The sequence below is a fragment of the Gambusia affinis genome, linkage group LG16 (assembly GCF_019740435.1).
Source record: "Gambusia affinis linkage group LG16, SWU_Gaff_1.0, whole genome shotgun sequence".
NCBI classification, from domain to species: Eukaryota; Metazoa; Chordata; class Actinopteri; order Cyprinodontiformes; family Poeciliidae; genus Gambusia; species Gambusia affinis.
Window position 1 is genome coordinate 5255982 of NC_057883.1, and position 22553 is coordinate 5278534.

The 22553-nt window shown below is 38.7% G+C and overlaps 1 protein-coding gene and 1 gene segment (V, D, J or C); one reads left to right on the forward strand and one right to left on the reverse strand.

Annotated features, from left to right (window-relative positions):
* The first annotated feature begins 15521 nt into the window (after positions 1–15521).
* On the forward strand, positions 15522–17590 carry LOC122846130 (uveal autoantigen with coiled-coil domains and ankyrin repeats-like). Its single transcript, XM_044142911.1, has 2 exons — positions 15522–15675; positions 15766–17590. Exon 2 carries the CDS (start codon positions 15795–15797, stop codon positions 17091–17093), a length of 1299 nt encoding a protein of 432 aa, XP_043998846.1. The 5' UTR covers positions 15522–15675; positions 15766–15794; the 3' UTR covers positions 17094–17590.
* Positions 17591–19384: 1794 nt separating this feature from the next.
* LOC122846171 lies at positions 19385–20098 on the reverse strand. The segment is given in 2 exon segments: positions 19385–19925; positions 20023–20098. Coding segments are annotated over 2 exon segments (453 nt in total).
* Positions 20099–22553: the final 2455 nt, after the last annotated feature.

Here is a 22553-nt window from a genome sequence, read left to right on the forward strand (position 1 = left end):
ACCTCTGTGTAGCTTGAGTTGATGTTCCTGTTTTCACCACATGGGGGCGCTCTGTGTGACAAATAAGCCTCCCAGCTCGGTCATGCTGGGGGTTATGTTTCTTTTGTGTGTTTTTTTTTAATGTTTTCAGCAAGTTTCTTTTTCATTAGTGTGTAAAAGAACATTTTTCACACTACTGAAAAAGTTTTATTAGTGTGAAATGCTAAGCAAAGCATTCATACTCTTGATATCCTGTTTTTCTTTATTGGTGCAAATGGTAGGCAGAGAGAAATTGTAAAGTTCCTGACAAGGAAACGACAGATGGAAAAGTCCAGCAGTCCTTCTGTGGAGAAACCAGCTGCTAAAAGCCCTGAGTACTAAACTCAGATGAGGTAGCATTTATGCAAAACACATTGAATAGTGAATAAAAGAGTTGGGGTTTTTACATGATCTGCATCATCTGCGGGCTTCAAAAGGGGGTCCCCGCACAGAAGCTAATGTTGTTTGAGGTGCACTCTGGTTCTGGTTCCGAAGGTCAGGAAGCTGCTGTGTATCTACTGTGGATCAGCCTGGATTCAGATCCATCAAACGTATAACAGCTGCATTTTACAACATCTGGAGTCAGTGATGATCTGCAGTACTGCTGACAAGGAAATAAAGTTCTGGTCCAGCTTTTTGCAGCAGACACAGAACAACAGAAAGTTCATGATTTGCACTGAAATTAAATCTAAACCAAACATTTAATTGAGCTCTGTTGACTTACCTTTACATAAATAAATCAATCAATCTAAAAATAAAGAAAAACATTTTTGACAAAGCTTTGTTGTACTTCTTAAGCAATTCATGGATAAACTGATTATTTAAAGATGGATTAAAAAACCCAGAAACTATGGCAGGTCAGGAGTTTTAATAAACTGACACATTTAAAAATATTGAAAGAGTTTTTTATTGTAATTTGGCACTCTTCACTCTCCATAAAAGCCAGGACATACTACAGCAGCACCATGTAAATATGCAGGACAGAAAAAATATATATTTTCTAACTTGAAAAAGTTAATTTTTCTAAGAACAAGCTAGTTTATCCCTAGCATGGTGTTAAAATGATTTAGAAAATGAGTGAACATTTTAGATTTTATACATATAGAACTATTAACATGGGCTTTATTAGAAGTTGAGATTTTGACTAATTGGACTGGAAACTGTCAGAATTGGCAACCCTGCCGAAGAGCGCCATGTTTGTTTATGAGTTTTTGCGCATGCGTCATGCGGGACAGAGACACACCGCTTCGAGGACGCTGCTGGTACTTTGCCTGACTTCGGAAACATGAAACTGACGTTCTGATATGTATGGACCTTACCAGAGGGGCCGCTTTTCATTGGCTGATGCTCATTCTACGTGGTCACGTGGGTGGCAGTCTCACAAACACGAGCTTTTCGTTAGCTAAGTACAGCATAATAGCAGTTCTGATACAACTTCTACACCTTGAAGCCTGTCTGCTACACAGTGTTACGTTAGCTAAACAGATCAATATGCAATGTGTACTGTATCTGACACACACTAAAGATTTTATTTTAGCAGAAAAGGCTTTGGACTAAATTGTTATTCGTGTTAGCCACTCTAGCACAAAGTACAGCTGGTCAATCAACCATCGCTGTGTTCAGGGAAGCGCTGATTAATAATCCATAAATAAATATCAAGCCTGGAAACTTGATATCGTAACGGAGTGAATGTTATGTTTTTAACGTAACGTCTTGGGCGCTGGCGGTTGATACGGTAACAAGTGTGCTTAAACTACAAAGAGAGACAGACTAAAAAGGTACGAATGGTTTTGAGTTGATCACCTGTTCGGGTTATTTTACCTTTGTTTACCTTTGCTGTGGCTCATTACAGCCGCTGTAGTTTCTAAACGTTGGACTAATTACCTCGTTCATTTGTGACTATACGTCATTCATAACAAACATCAAAAAGAACAAATAGATTTCATAAAATTTTAACAAACAAATGGCTTCTTTACCTTAACAGAGCTCTTTGGTTCCTCATATCAGTCTGTAGCTTCTCATATTGAGGTCATCAAACCAAATTTCAGATCTACCATAACTGACCGACTGACACCTGCTGGCCTCAGGTTTGCAACCAGCTTGTGACTGAGAAACCAGTAACCTCCTCCCAGATGATGACATGAACTTGTTATTTCCTCTGTCCATTGTAGTAGCTGATATATTGTGAAAATCCGGTAGAAATGATGCACTAATGGAGTCATGTTTACATAGAAACAACGCGCTACGAGGCTTTGCTTGTGAGACTTGCGGTCACGTGGGTTGGTTGTGGGCGGAGCTTGGTAAGGTCCATTAACTCTGGATCTCGGTTCATAATTTCTGGTTTTCCATGACACCGAATCTACGTGGACGTCCAGCCTAAAAGACTAAAAACTTCTGCGGAGCCACGTAAACGCACCGTGTTCACAAGGTCTTGTAATTTGGCGCCGTAACCTACCTGCTGACTATCAAGGCCTAGAACGAGCCGGTAAGCCGCTGGAGCGCCATGTTTCGAAATCGCTGCGTTTGTTTTTCGGAAAGTTATTTTTCGGAAACCTTATTTAAGCCGTTTGTTTTTTCCTCCGATGAAGTTATTGGAGCCATTTTTGTGTGGAAGCAGAGCAGCAGACAAGGAACGGCGGACCATGGCCTCTCGGCGGCCGTTCGTTTGCCTGCTGGTGTCCCGAAGACCTCTGACGGGGAGAAAAATGGCGACTGGAACCACTAGCAGATTGAGATGGACGCTGAGGCGATCAGCACAGTCAAGTTGAGGATCCCTTCAAGGAGCCTGGGGACCCATCAAAGGTAGGTTAGTCAAGCAACTGTTGCCATTGCGGACCCTGAAGACGTCTGAAAGTAAGAGCTGTTGCGGGTTTTGATGCTAACGCTGTTGAAGGCCAAAGCGCTTGGCTTTTGCTCTGCTGGTTTGTTTTAATTCTCTGCTGTGATGAGAAGGATTCTGCAGTGTTGAAAATCTTTTTGTTTTGAGGTTTTTTGAGCTGTTTGTGGCTGCTGTGGTCATGTGACCTGTGGATTTATTTTTTAAAAATCAGCTAACATGTTGGAATCTGAAGTGCACGGTTAAAAATCTGTTGTGATGTGAAAGGAAGATGGTTGCCGAGGCTTTGGCTAATATATTTAAAAGGCAGAAGGAAGTGATTCAGCTAAAGCTTTTAGTTCATATCACTATAATAAACCTTATTAACATATCTATATACAAACGGAAGCATTTTTTTTTATTTTTGGCATCTACTTTATCTGTACTCATCAGTATCATCTACTGCAGTTATCAGTAATTAAAATATTTTGTATGTGTTCAATAATTATTTGAATTGAAAAGCGAGAACCGATTAATTTTTGCACCGAAATAAGGCGCTGTTCATGAAACACTTTTTCTTCTGCGTGCTGTCGGCTAATGGAGAGATCTGCTGCAGGTCAGAGGTCACAGAGGCATGCTTTACACTGTCTGGTCCTCTATCTGATCGATTTAAAAAAAACAACAACAATTTTGTAGAATATATCCTTCTCAAACTGAAGTTTGTTATGTTCTCCTCTGGGTTTCTTTACAACCAGTTTTTACGCCTCACTCCACTTAGAGAAAATTTGGAACTGTTCAAAGGAAACCGCACATGGTGAGAAGTTCGTCCTGCAGGGGGCGACAGCTGAGCTGGTGCTGCAAGTAACTCCATGTTTTGCGTCTGGAGAGAAAAAACTCAGTGCTTCTCTTCTAGATTAAGCTACTTTGTGTTGCAGCTGACTGTTTTCTTTTTTTTTTTTACCCCCTTCAGCCTTTAAAGTCAGCTGAGTGAAACTGTTTGTCGTAAAACCAGCAAAGGAGCTTCTGCTGCAACTAACTCTCTATTCTCCGATTTAGAAAGTACTTCTTCTTCTGTTTCTTTCTGTAGCTCTGCTCCGTCCTGTCAAATCTCCCGGGTTGTAGTGGCAGACGGCCTCTCGTACTGAGCCAGCTTCTGGTTCTGCTTTTCCTCTACTGTCACCGCATGCATCCTCGGTGTGAGGCGTTGCTTTAGTTGACTCGGATAACTTTTAACCAGCTTAAAAGGCAAATTATCTGCCTAGCAGCTTCGTTAAATTATGTTTTATCACGCCGTGTTCCGGCCGGATAATGCCGCTGAGTCAGCAAAACAAATGTCCTGCTGCTTTATTGTTTATGTTGTTATATTCATTAAATTGAATAGAATTTCAAGTTTTTGTGTATATTTTTTGTTTGTCTTGACCAGGTTAACATTTTATTATAAAACCACAATATTTTAATGAATTACAAAAGTTCTGATTTCTTTATATCATGTCAGGTTTGAGACATAAAGTCTTGCAAGTCAGCTTTGATTAAAACAACAAAAACAAACAAGCCTGGCAAAAAGTGTCTAAAAATGTTTCTTTTTTAGAATTTTTATTGTTTTTTTTCTTTTTTTCCTGTTTGTTCTGTGTAACAACAGGATACGAGTCGCTGGTTTCTCTAAAAACTCGCTTCATTTAGCCGAGGTTACTGCCAACGTCTGATCCTGAGGAAGTGATGGATCATTACAGCTGTTGTCGGCTGTTGCGCCTGAGGTTTTAAATAAATCAATAAATGAAAGTAATCTTGTTCTGTACAGTTAAAGCGAAGCCATGGAATCAACATTTAAACTGGTGTGAAGGCTTGTGCTCTGTATTCCCAGGTGTGTCGTGTTTCTGCTGCTGCACAGATGTTTTCTGGTTTCTCCTGACATGTTTTAAAGAAAAACGGCGAAGAGTAATCTTTAGACATTTATATTCATGTGAAATGCTATGAAGTGACACAAATGATTTTACTGTCTGGGCGTAAATTACACGGGGAATCTGTCTGCTGTTTTGTAGTTTACATGAGAAATCCCATGGAAACGATTAATCTAAACACTCAGATGTAAAAAAACAACAACATTTGATTCCTGATAGTTTTCCTCTTTTGTTTTTGTTTTCATTTTTGGTGACACCTAATTAAAAAATTTAGGAGAAATTGTAAAGAAAAATAATTTCTTTTAGAAATGTTTTTAAACGTACCCTGTTTAAGAGGATAAAAGATTATTTATTTATTTATTTTTAATGATTTCTTCATTCTGCATGTCTGGTTGAAATCAGACTTTGGTATTTTCATCGAATTGAATCAAAAATGTGCTTAATCAGTTGACAGGAGTTTTTATAATTCCACATTGAGCCAGGTTAGTTAAAACAGTTCATATTGAATATGATATTAGGTGCAGTGCAATAAATCTTACCAAACATTTTTGTCCAGTTTTTAGTGCAAATAACTTCAAACTTGAAATAAGAGAAAACTGACTTGCAAATAGCTTTTCAGCAACGCACAAAATCTTGTTTAAAGTCAATAATTTCTTAATAGGAATGAAAAAGTACTTCACTTAAGCAGTACTAAATAATGTGCTAATCTGAACTACTACTTTTATTCATCAATAGTAAAGAATCATCAACTTGAAACAAGCTGCTGTGTCTGGCTGAAAAGTTACCTGTAAGTTAGTTTAGTCTTATTTCAAGTCAACCAAGATATTTTCACTGGAAGCTCCAGTAGATAAAACTAATAAAACAAACACTTGGTCAGGATTTAGTTTCTTGCAGCGTTTGACAGAGAAGCAGAAAACAGGAGAAATGCAAAAAAAATTTCCCTCAACTGAACTCGTTTAATTTGATCTCTGCAACAAGTCTACAGCCATCGCATTTTTCTACAAAATAAAATAAAACAAAACAAAACAAAACAAACTCTCTCGGCTCCAGGTCACAGTAAACAGCTGCTGTTTGTCATTTAGAGACGTGCAGACAGTTTTTAGCTTCAGTTGACACAGAAACCGAGCGTTTGCCAGCTGGGTGTGTGTGTGTGTGTGTGTGTGTGTGTGTGTGTGTGTGTGTGTGAGTGTGTGTTTGTGTGCGGGGGTGTTTTTGCACGGATGCAGGTGCGATCGCAGAGCCGGATGCGGCGGCAAAGGGTTGAAGGTCGTTTCTCAGCAGAGAGACGGCGCTGCAGGACGCCATGCGACCGCATCCTGCCGCTCTCTGCTCTGACCTGCTTCTCTGCTCCACGTCGACTTCCTGTTCTCGCGCTCGTCCTCTCCTGCTAAAAAAAAAAAATGCTTGAACTGTTTCGATGTGAAACTGAGATGTTCCATGTAGACGTGGAGAGAAAATGAGCTGGCTCTTTTAGAAAGCAACTAAAAATATCTGACGCCATCGCTGGAAAAAGTGACGGTTACCGTCAGTATGAAGTTTTCATTTTCAGTCAGATTTTCTGCTTTCATGTCTGATTAAAAAAAAAAAAAACTCCAACTCATTTGTGTAGTTTTGTGGTTTTATATATATAAAACAAAACAAGTTTGGCGGCCAGATGAAGACTTTTGAATCATTTCCCAAACAAAGTGCGGAAAAAACAAATGGACGGCCATGACGTCGGGCATAATTTAAAACACTTTTATTGAAGATCATGTGAAGAAAAACAAGCACACATTTATGTAGAAAGTATCGGAAATAATACAGTAGTACACTGTAAAAATACCAAATCAAAATCTTACGTTTTGATCTGGTTTCTAGTTCAAATAACTTAGAACAATTGAAATAAGACAAAAGTAACTTAAAAGGAACTTTTCAGCAAGAAGTAGAAGCTCGTTTTAAGTCTTAATATTGATGAAAAAAACTCTAGTTCACTTATAACGTGGAGAAAATGTTTTCTTCCAAGTTAAATAATCATCAGTAGAGGATTGTTGATTTAAAACAAACTCATTTCTTGCTGGAAAGTTATTTGTAATTTACTTCTGTCTAACTTCAAGTGTTCCAAGTTATTTGCAGTAGAAACTAGACCCAGAATTGAGTTTTATCAATTCTGTAAAATAACATGAAATCCCCAAAGATTATTTCGTCTGTGCAGATTAACAGCAGATCAGGTTTATTATGTACAAGGAGGACGAGTCAAAGCTCAGCTCTGCTCTCACTTGGTCTGCTTTCCACGTTTTCCCTGAAAAAGACATAAAACAAAAAAATCAAGCATCCTCCCTCGGCTTCAGAAGCTTTTTGTCTCACTCACAGGACAGTTAATCAGAACCAAGATGGACGTTTCTGGACCGACCTGAAGCTTCCAGACCAGAAGGCCGACCAAGGCGGCGTAGAGGAGGCTCTTCACGATCAGGGCGCTGTAGGACAGTTTGGCGTTCTGGGTGATCTTTAGGTAGTTCGCTGTAGGGAGTCCAAGAGTTTACAGTGTCAGGAAAAAGAAGACTTTCTCAAACATGGCGCCAGCCGTGTTTTCAGTGCTTGTAAGAGTGAAGAGTGTTGCAGTTTACCTCGAGTCATGCCTGGGATGAGTGTTCTTTTTGCTGGAGGAATAAAGACGAGGGACATCATTAGGAGTGTAGCTACAAGGAGCAGTTTAGGATAGTCGTTTGCTAAATGAACATACTTGTAAAAACATCATCTTTTTCGATGTTAGCGGTCCCATTATAGAAGCTGACGATGCACTTAAACCTTATGTTCGGCTTAATCGAATCAGTGTTGGGAATCGTCAGCCGGCTGGTGATTTTGTAATAATTGTCTTTTCCTCTCTTGGCGGCGGCGTCGGTCGACACACCATCAGTTATTTTCAGGTCGTTGCGCGTCCAGGACACGCCGACGTGATCTGGGTAGAAACCAGAGGCCACACAGACCAGCGTCTTGTTCTTTACATTCCCGTCTTTGTCTTGACATTTTGGAGTTTGGAGAATTTTCACAGTCGGTGGAGTGACTGGAGTTTCATCTGAAAGAGACAAAACGATTCGTTCAGTCAGAACTCCGTCACCCGAATCTGAACATCTGGACATGTGGATGTTTGGACGTCTATGTATTTCTTTGACGTTACCGATTTTAATTGGTAACAAACCTTCAAGAATTTAGTTTATAACGTGTAAAACCTGTACTGATCGTAGACCCAACGACGGAGTCCCACAAAGACGTTTTTGTTCCTAAGGAAACGATGAATTTCGACCATCTCCTCTGGCCTTCTCTGATTAGAACAAGTGTGAAAAGTTGCACAAAGTTTGAACCAAACAAACCAGATTATAGTTAATCTGGTTTTGTAACACAACACGTATTAAGCTGCAATATTTGGACATTTTAGGACGTTTGTGGACTTGGTGGCGGCTGAAATTAAAATGACTTTGATGCGTCGTTGCTTTATGTGATTATTTATAACCAAACGTGTTTTCCTTTAATGATCAGGTTTTTCGGTTTTTCTTCTCTCATCTTTGGTTTAAATCAACCTCATGTCGCCCAGAGTGCCACATAAACAGAAAGTTTAAAACAAAGACAGTCTTTTCTAGTTGTTACCTTTATTATCCTATTATATGTAACATCGATTAATAAGCAGCAAACCCAAATAAAAAAACCATTCCAAACGCTACGTTACTCATCCTAGTCTTTACATTTTTACATTGTTCTGATCAGAAACTTACTGATCTGAATGTTTTGACTTTCAATGTTTATGTTTGTTCTAAATCTTTTTAAAGAAAACATAAAATATATTTTATGGACTCAAAAAAAGTGTTTGTGGTCCAGTTGTTGGTGCAAACACTTTTGTACACTTGAATAAGACAAAACTAGCTTACAAGTAGCGTTTAAGCCGAAAATAGGAACTTGTTTTAAGTAAAAAAAAAAATAATAATTTTTTTTTTAAATGGATGAAAAAAGTTCCATCGGCAGATTTTTGTCACTTTTGTGCAAAAATGTCTTGTTATAAGTGAAACTACCAGACTTTTTCCATCAATATTAAGGAGTTACTAACTTCAAATAACCTCTTAAATCTTACTGAAAAGTTATTCATAAGTTAGTACATCTGAACTAAGAGAAAACTCAGACATTTTCACTAGAAACTCAACCAAAATCACTTGGTAAAGTTTAGTTTTCTTCAGCGTAAAGTTGAAACGTGAGAATGTTTGAATGTGCGGAGATAAAAGTAAACAAGTCAGCTGCCTCTACGTTCCTCAGTAGACAAATCCCAGAATTATGACATTATTATTTTACACAGTCAGCACATTGAATCCGTGGTTACCATCAACTTATTTTAAATATTTTTTTTTTTTTTTTTTTTGAGATGCTCTTACCCAGGACTGTCAGCTTGGTTCCTTCTCCAAACTCAGCAGGATATGAGCTGGAGCACAGCGCTCAGTGGCAACAACAAAACCTGACTCAGGTCTGCACTTCTTAATGTTTCAACAACACAATGACTCTATTTTAATCCCCTATACAGATTATAGTCACCAAAAGTTGAAAACAAATGTTTTTTTTTCCCAGATCTTTAAAGTTCTCAACCAACTTCAGTTCCCCGGATCAGATATTAGCTGATCTTCATTCTAAGAAATTCCTTAACCTCAGAACAGTGAACCTTGCAGTTTTTTTTTTTTTTTTTTTTTTTAAAGTACGTTTTATTAAGAAATAAGTAGTTGATGTTCTTTTGTTTTCTTACCTAGAACTGTGAGTTTGGTGCCTCTGCCAAAGTAAGCAGGTTCGTAGTTCGTCACACTGAGAAACGGCTGCAGGAAAAACTGCCGGGTCCGACGAGCTAAATGCTAACGTTTACTGTTTTTAACCACAGCTGAACCCAGCAAGAGCAGCAAGACAAACATACTGAATCAATTATCTTAAAAGCCCCTAAATTTAAGTCTATGACCTCTTTGAGAAGATGTATTCAAAAACGTGAAAGCAGAAACTCCACAAACCTCTGCGCTACAGCTTGTTTTCTAACTAGCAGTGAATTTTGTGGTAAGAATAATTCTCTAGAGTTCTTGTTTTCTTACCTAGGACTGTGAGTTTGGTGCCTCTGCCAAAGTAAGCAGGATCGTAGCTGTTCACACTGACAAACAGCTGCAGGAAAAGCTGCCAGCGACCTTGTTTCACTAAACCTGAAACGTTCTGGCAACCAAACTCACTGTGGAGACGACTGAACTCCAAATGATTAGGTTTGAGTTCTGCACTTTTTCCAGATGATTAACTAAATACCTCTTGTTAGTTTTATTCCAGACAGCCTGGTTTTTTCTTGTTTTCTTACCCAAAACGGTGAGTCTGGTGCCTCTGCCAAAGTAAGCAGGGTCGTACTGGTTCACACTGAGAAACGGCTGCAGGAAAAGCTGCTGCTATTGACAGCCAGAGGCTGCCTTTTATATTAGAAAATTATTGGAGAAGTGGATAAACTGCTGACCGCTTTGGAAAAAAAAACCCCAGCTCCGATATTGACAGATTTATCCCGTTTTGCATTCTTACCTAAAACGGTGAGTTTAGTTCCAGGTCCAAAATAAGCAGGATCGAAGTTGTTCACACTGAGAAACAGCTGCAGGAAAAGCTGCCGCCGTCTTCAACCTCTTTTACACGCAAACTAAACAACCTTTGTAGCAAAACTCAACCAAAAACTAATTCTTTCACCTCCTCTTTTATATATATATAACTTCCAAACCAATTTTCCGTTACATCTGATTGATTTATTGTGAATATTTTTTCCGTTTCTTACCTAAAACGGTGAGTTTGGTTCCAGCTCCAAAGTAAGCTTCAGACTGGGAGTCACAGTGTTGAACCGTGGTGCTAACAACTCGCCGACAGACTAATAATCTGGGCTTGGAGCCAAATATTTTACAGCCTCCTCAACTTTGACTGGAGAACATTTAAGACATTCTTCACACATTATGTCTTCTGCAGTTCATAAGAAGCTCAATCGATGCTCTAATGTGTCCTAAATCATGTTGGCGCTCCTTCCAGCTTCTATTTGAGTTTTTTCTTACCTAAAACGGTGAGTTTGGTTCCAGCTCCAAAGTAAGCTTCGCTGCCGAAGGAGCACAGAGACTCCGGACTGCAACGCAAACTCTCCACTGCTTAGCTAGCTACGAAGCCTTCCCGACTTATTTTTCTGTGACGTTTTAGACCTTTTCAGTCACAATCTCAATGTTTTTTTGAATTTTTGCCAACACTTTTGGTAAGGCGTAAGCATTCTAACAACTTTCATACAATTTTTTTGGGGGGGGATCTTTTAGCACCGGTCCAGCTATAAACCATGTCATATTAGTTAATAATGTAGATTTTTGAAACGGTTTCTTACCTAAAACAGTCAGTTTGGTTCCTCCACCAAAGTAAGCTTCAGACGTACTGATCACAGTGAACAGGATCAGTGCTCAAAACAGCCAAACAACCTGTTTTTTTTTTTGTTTTTTTTTTCTCTGCCCTCCTGTCATTTCAATTTCCACCAAGTAAAATTTTCCTTTTGAAACTAGAGAACGTTACATACAAAACCTCACAAATACACAAAAATGAACTAGAAAACGTTACATACAAAACCTCACAAATACACAGAAATGTCTCTTGAGCTTCTTTCGGATGCAGTTTTGGTCAACTGGTTTAAAGTCCGATCTGTGTTTGCATTTCTTGCTGTTTTCACGTGGATTTCTTACCTAAAACCGTTAACTTCGTCCCAGCACCGAAGTAAGCTTCAGCTCCGCCACCAGAGTCACAGTGAGCCCCATCGGTGCCCAAAACAACCTCAGCTTCTTCTGTCTTTGCCACATTACATTTTGCATCATTTTTTTTTTTTTTTGTTGTTGCTGTTTTTCCATCTTAAGCCGCTCTTCGTATTCGCCACGATGCAAACGTTTGACTTTTTTAAAAAACTTGTATTTAATTTAAAATGAAGCTAAACATTTTCAGCTTAGTAAAACCGCTTTAGGGTTTTCATAGGGGTCAAATTTCAACGTTTCACTCACCTAAAACGGTCAGTTTGGTTCCCTGGCCGAAGTAAGCTTCATAGTTGGCACAGCGGTTTAAGTTCAGAGCAAAAAGTACGGAGCTCAGGCAGCGAGCAGCTCAACTTTCACTGGAAATCTTTCTTTATTTGCACTTATTTTTTAAGGTTTTTTTTTTTTAAAAGACGTGTCTGAATAACATTTAGATTTTCAAATTTCTTACCTAAAACTGTTAACCTTGTTCCTCCTCCGAAGTAAGCTTCAGAAGCACCAGTGACACAGTGAACAGATTCATTGTGTAAAACACCCCAACATGCAGCTTTATATTTCAAATCCTCGTCCTACTATTGGTCGACTTTCCTCAGAAACAGTTAAAAGGTCGCAGATTTTAGCCAGAAGATCTAAACTCATTCCCTGATGCATCAGCTTGGCTCTCAGATTTACTTTGTTTAGACTTTTACTCACCCAGAACGGTCAGCTTTGTTCCCTGGCCGAAATAAGCTTCTCTGTCATCACAGCGCTTCGGCTTCATATCAAAAAGTACCGAGCTGGACTTTGACTAGAAACACCTGCTTATTTGCTGCTTATTCAAGTACCTTTGCGGCTTAAAATTTGGTTTGGTTTTGCCAACTGTACTCACCTAAAACTGTTAGTTTTGTTCCTTTTCCAAAGTAAGCTTCGTTGAGGTTGTCACAGTGCAGCAATACTCAACAAATACCTCTTTAACCGTAATATTTATGTTAAAATGACTTTGACACAACGTCACCCTCAAGGCTTGATTAAGTGTAATCTGTTAGATTTCAGTATTATAGTAAAATATTTACCTAAAACTGTCAGTTTGGTTCCTTTCCCAAAGTAAGCAGGGTCTCCGTAGTTCACAGTGATTTGACTTCAGCTCAATAAGCCAAAACGTTTCATGTCATCAGATTTTACTTTAACTCAAGATTCAATTTAGTTTAAATCTGATCAGATGAACTGAACGTGTGAGAAGTTAAACTTACCTAAAACAGTCAGTTTGGTTCCTTGGCCAAAGTAAGCAGGTTCAGTGTAGGTCACAGTGCTTCAACTTCAGGTTAATACGTCTGAACTTTTAAACTATAAAGACGTTTTCTTCATTCCCACCTGACCTTTACATTCATTTTAAATCTGATCTAAACCTGAACATGTGAGAATCCAACTTACCTAAAACTGTGAGTTTGGTTCCTTTTCCAAAGTAAGCTTCGTTTCCAGTGTCACACTGAATCTCTCCTGGACCAAAAAGTGTCCAGACTTTCCAGAATCTTCTCCTTCAACCTGGCTGTAAGAACCCAGATCATCAGGAAGGTCAAACCTGCAGGATGAGCTTCACAACGTTTAAAGAAGTTGTGATTTGTGACCCTGAGGAACAAATGATCCAGTGGCTCCATGTATAAACTCAAACATGTGTTAATTAAAGCTGTTTCTGCTTCATTGTCTACATATTAAAGTGTTTTTTAAAGCCTGGCTGAGCCTCCACCCTGCCCACCTCCACCTGCTGCCTGCTGCTGCTCTCTGAGCTCCACTCAGCCGTCCACATGATGGATGTCAATGGGAGGAGGTTTTTGTACGGCGGCTCTATAGGATTGTATCACCGTGGCCCCCTGTCCCCACGGTGAAAAAGCATCACACAAAAACCTGCTGCCTCCGTCTCTCCCCGCCTCCCCCCAGCCAGCCTCTCCGTATCTCAGCCTCCATCTGTGAGTCTGTGGGAGCAGCTGTGGAGGTCGGGCCGACTTGACGCTGGAGCAGCTCCGAGCTGCCTGCTGCTATTTCTGGGTCGGCTAAGAAAAGAAGGCAGAACAGAGGACAGGAAGCTGCTGGCTGCTTTTGTTTGTTTGGAGGTATAAACAGGAAGTGACACGTCAGCTGGTCACGACTCTGCAGCCAATCAGTCAGCAGAGAGAGAACAGGTTCACTGATGTGTATTGATTTTAAGGTTGTTGTATTATCAAAAGATGAAATTGGAATGATGACTATGAAACAGAAACAAATAAAAAAACTTTTTCAAGGTTGAAAGTTGAAGTTATGAGCCTCTAACAGTATTGTATGTCTACAGAAAGTTTGTCCATCCTTCTTTCCAAATGAGCTCAAGTCAGAATTCCCAGTTGGATTAGCCTCTGAACTTTGACTGGGCCATTCAGACATGAGAATATGCAACGTAAGCATGTTTGAGGATCTTCCTGTACTGGAAGGTAAAACTTTTGCAACCTCCACGTTTCCTACCAGGACTGAATTCATAAACCTCCCCCTGAGAAGCACCAATGTGGCAAAATGGATACAAAACTTTATATGTGTTTTTATTTTTTATTTAGTTTATTGCCATTCTTCTGTAAAGGCCTTATTTGTAGAGTGGACAGTTGTCATAGCAACAGATTCTCCCACCAGCTCTTAAAATCTGTTCAGTTATATTAATTGTTACTTTGTTGCCATAATTTAATTTTAAGTTTTCAGAGTGTGTAAAATAAACAAGACGTCCAGAATTGCTAAAGACGTCTCAGCAATTCAAAAGTCTGAATACATTTTGCACATTTAACTTTATTTATCCTGATAGAATCCATTTTTCTGCAGATGTTGAAAATCTAACTCTGTTATATAATAGTTTGAAGTTAAAGTCGAGTTTTGTGAATCGATTCACTTGTATTTTTCCCCACATGGCCAGTAGAGGTCAGTATAAGATGAGAATTTTCATTTAAACTTCCTAATCTCAATGGGAATATAGGATTAAGGGAAAATCTGAACTTGGAGACATGAGGAGTGATTCAGGATCAAATTACAGAGTGGGAAAACTGCACTCTGTCTGCTGCTCCGTCTGATCAGTCTGTGGCTTTGAGTAAATAAGACAGAGGAAGGTTTCATTCTGTGATCACCGTGATGTAGTGAACTTTTCAAAAGTGCAGGAACATGAGTTGACAGGGAAGGGTTTGTGGTGAAGCCCCTCATTACACAGTGACTTAAAATAACATTCATGCTCTTGGATTTTTCACATCTTTTGCCGTTTTCATACAAAATGTGATGCATTTTATTGTAATTTTATGTGACAGATCAACATAAAGGACTGCATTTAAGGATGTACTGATCTACTTTTTTTCCTTCTGACATGATAACTGAGGTTTTAGTATCGGTCAGTACCGGTCCAATGCAATAAAACAGCTGAATCGACTTAAAACATTTCTTTTTATAAACACAAACAATAATGTACTCCAGTTCTTAATCCACAGTTTTAATACTGCTTCAACGTGGTCGTCCATGTTTGTTTACTCTAAGTTCAAGTGTGGTAGCGCAGAATTTCAAGGGATTTCATATCTGGATTGGAAAGTCCTTGAGTGAAACCTCACACTCTACAATCGAGTGTGAGGTTATACCTACAATTTTTAATAGACCAGTGTGTGGTCTCTCATGTTGTGAGAATCGGCCCACATTTCTAAAATTATGTAGTGTGAACTGGGCTTAAGACGTATATGTGCTTGTAAGATTTGGCTGTTTCTACAATAAAGTTTTATATATGTATATATATATATATATATATATATATATATATATATATATATATATATATATATATATATATATATATATATATATATAAGCCTCTCAGGAGAGCTGGCTTTGCTGTTGCCTAGCAACATTGCATACATTAGATTTTTTCCACTGATGGAATCTGATGATGTCAAAAGTGAGCTGGCTTTGCTGTTGCCTAGCAACATTGCATACATTAGATTTTTTCCGCTGATGGAATCTGATGATGTCAAAAGTGAGCTGGCTTTGCTGTTGCCTAGCAACATTGCATACATTAGATTTTTCCACTGATGGAATCTGATGATGTCATAGTGTTATGATGTCATAAGAGACAGAAGCCTTGAATATCCTGCATCTGAAGCAAACTGGCAGATCGCGAGGAGCAGCAACACGGACGGTAGTTTTGCATATTGGATTCATCGTTACTTTTTTTCGTAGCTTTTTGGATACGTTAGTTGGATAATAAAAATGGCGTTATTTGGTACAGATTCATTGACACTGTCTCAAATTAGACTGATGCCCAGAGATGAACTGGTTACATTGCTTGTAGATTTTCTACAACGTTTAAAAGAGAAATCTGCAATCTTGATCAAAGAAGACATACTGGAGCAGGACCTGGAAAAAGCCCAAGAACAAATTGACCTTTTAAACGAGAAAGTTGATTCGTTAACTAAAGAGTTACAGATTTCTCACAGGCACAACAGATATTTGAACAATGAAAAAATTCCTAAACTAAAACTAGAGATAGAGACCTGGAGTTCCCACAGAAATCAGTTGTTAGCTGAGGTGAAGTCCTATCAAAGTAAGGTAAAAGATTTACAAAACTCTTTGAAAAACCAGGAGAGGGACTACAAACTTCAGATAGAAAAGATTGTAGAAGAAAAAAGGCAAGTGACGTCACAATTCACTGCATATAGACTTAAGACAGAAAAGAATGAACATGAAATTAAAAGACTTGAAATCGAATTGTCCAAGAAAGTCAACGAGATCGGCTTGAAGAACAACGAAATTCAGAAAGAAAAAGAGAAGTCCAAACTTCTTGAGACAGCTATCAGAGAACTAGAAAAGAAACTGATAGAGGAAGAAAATGAAAACAAAAATCTCACGAAGAAACTGGCAAAAACTCCAAGGGATGAAGCCATTGAAAGGACAAGGATCGCGTTTGAAGCCAGACTGGATTTTGACGCCTTCGCTAAGGAAAAGCAGCGAAGCAGGATGTTTCAAGAATTGCTCACAAAAAAAGATCGGCAGCTCAATGAGCTCTTGGAGGAGCAGGCAAAGAGACGACCCTCGCCCTCCAAGGTAAAGACAGAGCCTGAGACCGAAAAAAAAAGGTTTGAACCAACTGCGGCGGATTGGAGACAGGTAAAAAGAGACAACGTGGCTTTAAATGCCGAGATAAAAGTCCATATGGAGAACAGACAGAAAGACCAACAGCAAATAAAACAACTAACTGAGCAATTGTCAGAGGTCAAAAGAGAGATGCTGTTCAAGAGAATTGAACAAGCGGATTTGAAGAAATCCATAAGTAAGAAAAAAGAAGACATTGCTGTGGTGAGACCAGATGTTGAAAACAACATGAAGGCACCGACTGAAAATAGTGAAATTCGATATTTACCACCAGTTGTTTCCAACCTCGAGCCACCCAAACCAAAGTTATCTTCCAATCGAAGAACTTTGCGTTTGGGTGAAGGCAAATTATTGCCAGATTTTAAAGACAATTTAACCACACAGCGTAAGCCACAACCCCCTAGCCAAGGAAAGCCTGGAAGACCTCCATTTATAGCGGGAGGCAGGACGGGGTGGAAAATCTAACCGGAAAAAATAGCGGTCAACCTGGTGGGAGAGGAGAACGTTAAAGTTCCCTCATTAGAGGCAGGCGGACAGTTCGTATACGCCTCTTGTATTAACTAATAACGTTTAGACTTTTATTTATTCTCGCTGTTTGGCCGTAGCCATAATTTTCTGTGTTAATCTAATCAACTTTAGATTAACTCATTAATTAATAACTTGCATTCCTCCCTGTCCTGGACGTTGTGTTTTTTCTACGAAACACTTATTAAACTCAATACATAGGTTTTCTCCGGGTGCTCCGGTTTTTCCTACCTTCGGGGAAAAAGTGATTCGGTTAATTGGTGTCTTTTAAATTTATCTTAGTTTCTCGCTCACTAACCGGTAGAGATAGAAAGAATATTAACTTAACTTTTGCGATATGAAGCGAAAGAAGATGGATGGATGGATGGATGGATGGATGGATGGATGGACAGACACGAGAGATTATACGACATAAGTGTTTTGCTCCTGGGAAAACTTCAAAGTGATTTTAGTTACACATTAAACTATAGATATTTGTTTTTCTCTGCAGGGCAGAGAAAAACAAATATCTATCATATATCTGCGATATATAGATAGATCTATCTATCATATATCTGCGATATATAGATAGATAGATACAGAACATATATCTGCGATATATAGATAGATAGATACAGATCTATCTATCATATATCTGCGATATATAGATAGATAGATACAGATCTATCTATCATATATCTGCGATATATAGATAGATAGATACAGATCTATCTATCATATATCTGCGATATATAGATAGATACAGATCTATCTATCATATATCTGCGATATATAGATAGATCTATCTATCATATATCTGCGATATATAGATAGATCTATCTATCATATATCTGCGATATATAGATAGATAGATACAGATCTATCTATCATATATCTGCGATATATAGATAGATCTATCTATCATATATCTATCATATATCTATATATATGATAGATAGATATGTATATCTGCAGGGTAGAGAAAACAAATATCTGTACTGTTCTGTAACAGTGCAGTTCTTAAATGGACTGATACAGTGCATTTATGTAGTATACACATTATATAGCTGTGAGATGTGTGGTAACAAATGCTGCTGAAATGCAGGTAACTTTGTGTTGCCTTCATTTCAATAACACAATGTTACCTGAAATGCAGCTCTTTGAAAACTCATCTACATATTATTAGGCTACAAAACTGAAGTAATAATATGTTTACCTTGCATTTTCTTAAATGCTGCTGTAGCGGTGTCCAACGTTTTGCCCATTAGGACCAAAAATGTCAAATATAGAGGAGTCAAGAGTTACTATGGATTAATGAATAATTAGACAATCTAAATAAATTGAATAATCTAAATAGACAATATTTTAATACAGTAGTCTTTTTTTTTTTTTTTTGGTAGAAAATGAACCTGTAAATTATTGCTGATTTAAGAAATATGAACACTGTCTTCGACAGTTACTGTTTTAATTTTTTTCACCTTTGGTAATTAAACAAAAACACTTTGTCGTGTATCTAAATAGACATGTTTTAAGAAGATTTGATAAGAAAAAATAAATATATATATATATATATGTATAATTAATTGGGAATTTGCTACCCACTTGTGACCTCCCTGTCCTATAATCTTGTAATTACTCTCATTTCCTGGAATATTTTGACTTGTTGGCTGTGATTGGTTCTTTTTCATCTAAGGAATATGCTGATTGGACGAAAACTTCCATTGCAGTTGCTTTCTAGTTAGTAATGTTCTTTGCGTATGAAAGACTCATGAAATTTCACACCCTTTTGACCTTCTTGGTGTTCCAGATGTGAGGAGGAGGAACATCGGAGTGGAGGTGTGGAGGCGCACACACACGGCTGTAGGCTTTATTCTACGCACACACACAATGGCGGATTGCTTTGTGCTAAATAACCTGCTAATCTTAGCACAATTTCTGATGGGGTTAGACGAGCACTTTGTTCATGTGAGACGGAGACGGGTTACTGTTTATAATGAGGTGGGAGCAAAGCCTTCGATGACACGCCACAGTCACAGTGTCATCTAGTGGCCGGGCGTGAGAACTACAGCTGTCACATTTTTAAATGTGAAACTTTTCCCTGCAGCAGTTTTGTGTGATTATAGCCACAGATGTAAATGTAGCGATCCAGTATAAAGATATAAACACTCAACGCCACAAATTAATGTTTGTTTATAAAGGTATACTCCTTCACGTGAGTTTGGGCGCACAAAGGACAGCAAGTTTTGAGCAAAACTTTACAAAAAGTGAGGATGGTAACCGTCTCACCACAAAAGAGTGCAATACCCATACATCATCCTATGAGTTTCTAAAAGTTTGCTTTGTTTTCAGGCCAGTATTCTTCAAATAGTACCTCATGTCACTCTGTTGCATTGAGGTTTTTCAGTGTTTTCCCTCCCTGGTCTGGTCGTTGCCTCCTCCTGAGGTTGTTGTTAGGCGGCTGAGGCAGCCTGAAGCACTGTGCTAGACTGGAAGCGCAGTAGTACACGGCAGAGTCTGCAGCCTCAGGAGAGTGGATCTGCAGGGAGGTTCTGAGCACTTCTGGACGGGTCATGGTGTATTTGGTCTTGCTGAAAGGATCTTCCACGGCCGCGGCGTCTTTACCTACAGAATATGCGACCAGCTCCATTTTCCCACTGCCCGCCGGGTGTCTGTACCAGAACATGTAGTAATTCTGATTATTGTCCTGGTCGCACCAGAGGGTCACGCTCTCATCGCCGTCTCTGACGAACACAGATGGAAGCTGCTGGAAGTTCACAGCAGAAATGGAGAAATCTGGAAAGCAAAGTAAAAAAAAAAAACAGGATAAAATGTTGTTTTTAAAATTAAAAAAGGGAAATATGGTTCCTTTCTCCTAGAGTGATTTTCTTACCAGGCAAGAACAAAACTGCGATGAAAACCAAGTTCATTTCTGGACTAATTTTGCTGCTTTAACTTGTGAAATAAAAAGGTGACAGAATATGGTCTGACCCTCCTCCTTTCTTCTTACAGATCTGAGTTTCTCTCTGTAGCTGCTGGAGGCTGTCTTAAAGAGACAGTACTGAAATTTTTGAAGTGAGGTTCTGTTTAAAAGTTAGCAAAATGAAAGTTGTGCAGTGCCAATAAAAAAAGTGTTCACTCCTTTGTTGCTTTTACAAATCAACAATCATTACATTTTTTAAATTTTTATTTATTTTTTACAAAATACTAGCACATGTCTTTAATGTCAAATAAAAAATTATTTCTACAAATTAAAACATTTAACATAAAATAAATAAATAAAAAAAATCCACATACTTAATTGAACAGAGGTCCAGACAATTTGTGCTAGTAGTCTCATGTTGCCTTAATTGGTATATTTAACTCAGGTTCACTTTTTTCTACTATTCGTTACATTTTCCTTTTTTATTGTGCTACTAAGTCGCAGATCAATACACACAACACTGTAAAAACACTGCGTTGGTGTTATATGTTCGTTAGAGTTTAAAGTATATTGATCTTTGGGAATGTTTTCTTGCGTTTTTACACTATTACCATCGTATTACTTAAAAATGGTTTGAGAAGAACAACATTATTTTATCACAATAACCTCAGAGACAAAAGTAAAACTGGTCATGACAAGAGGCCTATATGTGTATAATAATTATCTGCAAGAACATATACAGTTTTTCTTTTGCTTTAATTACAGATGATTCAACTTTTTTTGTGAACTTCAACCACAAAAACATTTAAAAATCTATAGTTGGGATTAAAAAGGCTTGTTCTGTCAGAAATGTATGTTTTCAGAACTGGATCTATTGAAGTGAACAGAACCTTGCAGATTTCTTTCAAAGAGCCGTAAGTCCCATCAATGCTACAAGACTATAGGAGACTGATGGGAGCTGAATAATTTGGTATTTAAATCCGTTTCCATGGTAACAGCGTTTTTCAACAGATCTCTGTATTCCTATTGGCTGTCAAACGGCGCTGTTTAATTGAGGTGGAAGCAAAGCAGAACATAGAAGAGTCTGAGTTGATAATAATATTGGTTAAATTTGCTGTGCTTAATATTTGGGTGTTTTTCTGGGATTGTGGATCTTTCAGATCAATTTGAGATGTAATTTTGATCAGATTTCACATTTCATTGTCATGCAGTGCTGGTCTGGGTCTTGACTTGGTCTCTGGTTCTTTGGTCTTGACTACAACACTGTCGTTACACACGTATTTTCCTAGTCCTGCACTCATAATAAGAATGTATCACAAACACCTTTTCATTTACAACAGCAAAAAGCCTTCTTCCTGTTTATTTAAATGTCTAAAGTCCACGTGGAACTGCAGTTCAACTTCCATTAATGTAAAATTTGCAATTTTCACCATTTTGCTCTGATAGTCAGACAAGCCACGGCTCCTTCCTGCCTGCGTACCACAGACGGTCTCCTTATTTGTATGACTGTCTGATCTGCATGCATCACTGTGACTAGCGGCACAATAGTAGGTGCTGCTGTCATTCGGAAACAACTTTGGGATTTGAAGAGAGAACAGGTTTTGCGACGGAACGATCCGAGACCGGTAACGTCCAACGGTTTCTTCGTATTCTTTGAGGATGAACTCCATTTGGGCCCCGTGGCTCCTCTGCCGGTACCAGAGCATGGTTTGGCTGCTCATGCTGTGGCCTGTTCCCAACCTGCACTCAAACGTCACATTGTCTCCGGGGGAAGAGATTTGATGTCGAGACTGAAGAACTACAATAGAGAAACCTGCAGGATGTGAAGAGGAAAGTTTCAGATTGTTCTACTCGCAGACAAACCGACGTAAACAAACCCGTAGGCAAAATAAACATTTGGATCTGAGCAATTCTGGCCGTTTGCACATTTTTCAGAAATCTACCTGAGTGCGTCAAAAGTGACAGATAAAAGACGATCACAAACATGTCGGCAACGATCTGGCTTCAGCTGAATGGAGGAGGCGATGAAACAATGTCTCTTATGAGAAACAAACCAGGAAGTCACATGATCACCTGTCGCTACAGGATGTGAAATATTCATTCACAAAATCTCAATTTAATTGAAGTCTCGTGCTAAACTCATGTGTTTTTTTTTGTGTGTTTTTTTTAAAAACATTTTTAAACAATATAAAGCTGAAACATTTTGATCAGACAGCTGCAGGTGATGCAGAACGCATCACCTGGAAGATGGAGCGCATCGGCCCACTTCTACTGTCCTTGCACTGGCTGCTCTTTAAGACACTTTTAGTTTATAAGTCACTGAACGGCTTGGCACTAAGAGACCTGCTGTTGTTGTATCAACCTTCCAGACCTCTCAGGTCTTCTGGTTCTGGGAACACAGAGCGGAGCAGAACCAGAACCAAACATGGAGAAGCAGCATTCAGCTTTCATGCACCACAAATCTGGAACAAACTTTTAGAAAACCGGAAAAACGTCGGAAT